Here is a 6,043-nt window from a genome sequence, read left to right as displayed (position 1 = left end):
TATAAAAAAAATAAAGATATATTATCGTCTATTTTGAAATATATCACAAATCTTTTTTAATTTCCATCCAAACAATAAATAAACGTCACCAATTGAAACAATAATACACATTGGAAAGTTCACTTACGGTCGAGAGAGATTTAAACTAATTAGAATTAGATTACAATTTTGTTTAATGAAGTCACAATCTTCCTTACTACTAAATAAAAAAATACCTTTTATCCTTTTCAAAATATTGTAATCAATTAGGTTTAATCTTTTACCAGCCGATTCGATTTAGCTGGATTTCGTTGCAAATCCGAGCTGTTAGTTGGGTAATGCCATCATTTTCAGAGTAATTTCTCATGTATTTTAATGTATATATGCGACTCGTTCGCTCAACTCATTGCCAATTCTAATTACACTTAGAACTCGGCCGAGTCGTCTCGGAGACACCACGGTGCTCTTGGCCTCGCACCCACCTGCGTTCTCCCCCTCCTCCCCCTCTCCTTCCCCAATCCTAACCCTAAATTTTGCGCCTCCTCCAATCCATCCATCCATCCGCCATGACGAATCACAACAGCAAGAAGCGCAGGCGACCCCTGAAGACCAAGAAAAGTAAGAAGAAACCCCCGGCGCTGCGGCCGCAGAACGCGAACCCCGCCCAAGACGACGATCCCGTCCTCTTCGGCGGCACCACCGACGAGGACCGACCCTCTGCCGCTCCCAACTCCGAAGTGATCCAGGACCTCCTCGAGCTCTGCACCAAGGAGCAGCTGATCGGCTTCCTCCTTGACGCCGCTGCCACCGACTCCGGCCTCCCCGCCTGCATCCGCGCCGCAGCCGACCGCGACGTCTCTCACCGCAAGGTCTTCGTCCACGGCCTCGGCTGGGACGCCACCCGCGACGCCCTCCTCGAGGCCTTCGGCACCTACGGCCCCGTCGAAGACTGCAACGTCGTAATCGACAGAGCCACCGGCTGCGCCAAGGGCTACGGCTTCGTCCTCTTCCGCACCCGCGCCGGCGCTGTCGAGGCCCTCAAGCAGCCGCAGAAGAGGATCAGGAACCGACCCGTGTTCTGCCAGTTCGCTGCAGTCGGCCCCGCCTCGACCGGAGACACGGCCGGGAGGAAGGTTTACGTGAGCAACGTGCCCGCGAACGCAACCCTGGATAAACTGAGGTCGTTCTTCTCTCGTTTCGGCGAGATCGAGGCGGTGCCTTCTGGTTTCGACATGCTCACGGGGAAGTGGAAGGGTTATGCCATCTTTCTCTACAAGAAACTGGAGGGAGCTAGGAAGGCGCTCGAGGAGCCCTACAAGGTGTTCGAGGGCCACCGGCTGCACTGTCAGCCGGCTGCCGAGCCTTCCCAAAGAGGGAAAGCACCAGCTCCGTCCACCAACACTGCTTCCTCGGTCGCTTTGTTGGGACCGGCCCCGCAGCCGGTGCTGGCGGCCGTGGCGGCTACGCAGAATCTTATGTTGTACCGCCAGAACCCCGCATACGCGGCACTGCTGAGGCGTAATCCGCTTCTGGCAGCCGCGGCCCTCGATCCTGCTGCAGCTGCAGCGCTTAACCCAGCGGCGGGAGCAGGATTGCTTTCGCCTCCGGGACAGGGACTGAGGGGAGTGGGGTTGGCAAGCGGAGCTCCTTCGCTCCTTGGGCCATATGGTTCTCAAGGAGCGACAGGTTTGCATGGTATGCAATTGCACCAGGTGTCTCAGCTCCGGCAGTCATCACCCACAAGGCTTAGCGGCTAGCTGGTTCTCCTGAGGATTTACTTCACATCTCTGGTAACTGATGTTTTCTTGATTTTTCTTCAAAGATTTTGTGTGTTACCTCTCTCTCTCTCTCTCTCTCTCTCTCTCTCTCTCTCAATCTCCATTCTATTTATTTTATATGTGCCTTTTAAGGGGCTTAGCTTCTTGTATCAGAAACAAGAAGGTACAAACCTTTTGTTGTTTGTTTTTCTTTTGGATATTTAAATTAGACCATACAAAAGAATTTTTGTTTCAGTAATTTTTTTTCGGTTAAGGATTACTAATTTCAAAGACATAATATTAGCCATCACATTCAGCCGTCCTTTTTTTCCCTTCTGTTTGATAATTGTGAAGATATTGAAGCTGGTTTGTTTTCTGAAACCTAAAGACCTACTACAGTTTAATTCAAGGAAATTATATTAGTTGGGGCACTGTTACACCCAATTGAGAATTAAAGTGTTTGATGCTTTTCATTTGGAAGATGGTTAGAAGATTTCCAGAAGGCTTCCATGGAGCCTCATCTTGTTGAGTTGCTGCAGGACTTTCTAGTTCCTAGTAGCAAAGCACATTCTGGGCATACACATTGTAATGTGGTAATCAACCATACATATAGCGATGCACACCCTAGAGTATGGGTCTAACTTAATCCGCTTGAAAAACAAAAAGGTTTGTGTGTAAATTTAGTTTGTTGTTCAGATGTGGACCCTTGATATGCCTGGTAAGATCATCTATAACGAGTGCAAAAAGATAATGGTGATGCAACTTTTACCTTGTTAACACACGTTGGACGGTGATATCTGAGGTCAAGTGGGTAGTGTGTGTTTAAAACCCACTGAAAACATCAGGTGTGTGGGTGTACATTGGGCATGTTACCAGAATGCCTGATATTTTCTACTTGATTTAGCTCCAAATCCCTTTAAAGTAAAGTAAGTAGGGACTGAACCATAATATATACCTGAAGACCCAAGTGGGTGTATCTTTTGGTGGGTGGTAACTGGTCAGATCCCAAGCGAATTTTATGTTTAATCGAGAGTGATGACTTAGAATATAGTATCACTATGTTATCATTAATATGCTGACATCTTGTAGTTTATTGTTTATATAAGTTATAATTAACTAGTTATGGTGAAACTAATACATGTGTATGTTTATATATACCCTGTTCAAAGTAAAATAAAGTTATCAGCTGCATAATTTCCTAAACCACTGAAAAATTCCCCCTAGTCTAGCCAAAATGGCCAAAGTTATTGAAACTACTTTTTATCAGTGAAAAAGTTACTGTATAGAACTCTGAAAATTAAAATTCTAAGTTGAGCTGCCAACTAGTTTCTAAAGAACTATTATATAATAGTTCGAGGCATGTGAAATAGTTGTGAATACTTTGTTTTTAGTACCTTAGTTGATGAAGATGAGCAATTCTGCTCTAGAATATGATTGGTAAGAATTTCAAATCCTTGTATCATTTTTTTATACAATGATTCTTTACTTTTTAATATCTATGAATTTTTAATGAATGTCCTTTTTCTATCATTTCTTTCTACCTATTATGTAGTTTAACCATGTGGCGTTTGCTCTTTTCCCCTCTGTTCTATTTGTTTATTGTGGAATATTGGCTTTTAGCCATGCTATTTACCATATCAGAACATAATCAGTATGTGCAACAATTATGATTCATTTCTTTAGTGAAACCTGCCGGTTTAGAAAAGTTCATGAGATATTTTATTCTGATTTTTTGATGTACTTTGGACCCTCATTTACAGATGTGATGAAGCAAGTACATGTTATCATCTTCAAACATTATAGCATTCTATGGATGCAGTTCATTTCTTTAGTGAAACATGTTGGTTTGAAAAAGTTTATGCAGCATTTTCTTCCACTTTGTTGACATACTTTGGACCCTCATTTGCAGATGTGATGAAGCAAACACTTTCTTATTATATGATAGCACTTCAACAAGTACAATTTTATATCTTTAAAGAAACATGTTGATTTTAAAAGAAGTTTGTGCAGTATTCTCGTTGACTTTGTTGACATACTTTGGACCCTTATCTGCAGGTGTGATGAAGCAAGTACGTGGAGGAACTTATTGGCATCCTCAAGGGTGTTTCAGGAGGTCACATGATAATTATGTATGGATCTCACTTTTGAAATGTCCTTGACTTCTTCTAATCTAATTTCACCTTGTCTCGTCTAAGCTCTCTGTGGAACTTAACAGAGTTTATCCTGCTACTTTATTACTATAATTATAATATTTTATGTGTTTTTTATATATGATTTTTCCAAGTGCTCTCGTGGAATTATCTTTCTATTTGGTTTAATTATTTTTCATATTGTCAATCTTCTCAACTCCTTTTTAGTTCTTTACATTTAGATGATTTTGCTTTGGGTTGGTACTTGCTTATTTTGTCATTCTTCTGCTGTCATGTAATCATGTTTATGGTTACTGCTGAATTGATCCCGTCACTCTTCTTTCAATATTACTTTAGATGGCTTCTTTATTTGGCTTAGTGTTTGCTATATGAGAAAACTTACTTTTTGCACCTTGTTTTGGATTGTGGAAAAACACCATACTACCTAAAAGTACATTTTGAACCGGAGTTGATTATGATGAGTTTCTTTTTTATAATTTGTACATGAAAATTTTGGTTGAAAGTTTAATGTTGTGCAGGCTTACACAATATCATCGAAAAAGTGTTTCTTTTTTCTAATTTATTTTTTGTCTGCTTTAAGGAATGTTCTTTTCGTTGCATCATTTCTTGCAAAAATTTAGTGTATTTATGGCATTAGCATTCTTAATTTATAATTTAAAACTAACCTCATTTCCAAACATGTCTTGTGTTTCCAAAACTGTCTTCCCAAATTTTCTCATTTTGTGGTATTGGTGGTGAACAAGTTGAGGGTCATTTTCAGTGACATTTTCCTTTCCATTGAGATATTTTATACAGCAGGCAAATTTGCTTAAATGTTAGTCCTCTGGATATTAACATGTACATCTCTATCAATATAGATCGCATCCATTATTATTTGTATGTGCAGTTCTTCATGTCATAATATATTTGATGGTTTGTGATCCATCACTGAGATTTCCATGCTTTTGTTCTCGTCTTCATAGAAGTAGTGACCATTTGAAACTCGAATATCATAGATGGGTGATAACTGTTCTGAAATCTGTAGAAGTGGGGATCATTTGAAATTTGGATATCTTCGATGGGTGGTAGCGACACATCTGCATGTATCAGCACTAGTAAGATTCATCATACTGGGGAGAATGTTTGATCGTTTCTGTCGACTCGATCACATCCACCCTATGACTGCAAGTCTCTTAACTCAGAGATCTTAGCGCTATTCCTAGGTGGCACTCAATTCAATTCCATCATAAAAATCATATTTGCTCTTCTACATGTCATAGTATGATTCAGCTTTCTGATCATGGAATCCATATAGTTTTATGATTATGAAATTAATTGTGTTTGTTATGCGGCTAGCTGTAGACTCTATATAGCTTATACAAACAGATCTCCTGAGACTGATAGGAAATGATGAATCATTCAAATACTTGTCTTTGTAGTGAACCGAGTAAATTGTAACAACAGAGGATGAATTCTGAGACCGGACACAAGTGTCACTGCAGAGAGGCTATTAACCTGCTGCAGTTTGTTTGCAGAGGGACGATCGGTTTAATCATGAATTTTATCATGTTGTAACCTTACAATTTCCCTGTACAATCTGCAGGTCAATCCAGCCACATGATCTGATGAAGGCTCTCTCTTTCTCTCTCTCTGTACACCGATTCAGCAGGGTTGGTTGGTTTTACGTAGCTTATAATTCTATTTTGAATCAGTTGTAAGATTGAAACGTAGCTTATAATTCAGTAGGGTTGGTTGGTTTTACGTAGCTTATTAGTGTACATAACTGTTTGAGCAACCAACAATGGCAACTGATTCAAGTTCTTGATATATCATACAAATCATTGCTGATGGCACAAAACACCTCTTATGATTGATTCTTTTGGGACATAGTTTTCACTATAATCGACTACCTCATGCCTCCTTCCCTCGGTTTCTCTGTGACAGCACTGGGAAAAGAGTTATACGAAATAGCGAGACTTATTTGAGGATCTAAGTGGACTTTGGTTGTAAGTTGCTCTCGACCCAACAGCTTCATTTGCTGCACTTATTAATCGTTTTTCTTACGATGCGCTCATGCAATAGTAATAGCATAATATAAAGTAAGGACTTCAATCTTAATCTTTATGTACTCTCTCATCATAAGAAAATATTTAATATATATGCTCTCATTTTAATCCA

General features: G+C 40.3%; 1 protein-coding gene across 6 annotated transcripts; it reads left to right on the top strand.

Annotated features, from left to right (window-relative positions):
- Nucleotides 1–398: 398 nt before the first annotated feature.
- On the top strand, nt 399–5,635 carry LOC103979199 (UBP1-associated protein 2B). Of its 6 annotated transcripts, XR_010492901.1 has the most exons (4): nt 399–1,769; nt 3,646–3,692; nt 3,792–3,865; nt 5,469–5,635. XR_010492901.1 is itself a non-coding variant. In XM_065135314.1 (2 exons), the coding sequence occupies exon 1, from the start codon at nt 546–548 to the stop codon at nt 1,734–1,736; it is 1,191 nt and encodes a 396-aa protein (XP_064991386.1). In that variant the 5' UTR covers nt 399–545; the 3' UTR covers nt 1,737–1,769; nt 3,792–5,635. The 6 variants fall into 6 exon arrangements, 1 of the variants encoding a protein (XP_064991386.1); XR_010492896.1 differs by lacking the exon at nt 3,646–3,692; XR_010492892.1 differs by lacking the exon at nt 3,646–3,692 and having other exon boundaries at nt 5,305–5,635.
- The last annotated feature ends 408 nt before the right edge of the window (nt 5,636–6,043 follow it).

The sequence above is a fragment of the Musa acuminata genome, chromosome BXJ1-3, assembly GCF_036884655.1.
Source record: "Musa acuminata AAA Group cultivar baxijiao chromosome BXJ1-3, Cavendish_Baxijiao_AAA, whole genome shotgun sequence".
Lineage (NCBI taxonomy): Eukaryota > Viridiplantae > Streptophyta > Magnoliopsida > Zingiberales > Musaceae > Musa > Musa acuminata.
Note: the sequence above shows the minus strand (reverse complement) of the source record. Positions and strands in the feature narration are given on the sequence as shown.

Coding starts and splice junctions, on each gene's coding strand:
- LOC103979199 (XM_065135314.1), top strand. CDS start 546: ATGACGAATCACAACAGCAAGAAGCGCAGGCGACCCCTGAAGACCAAG.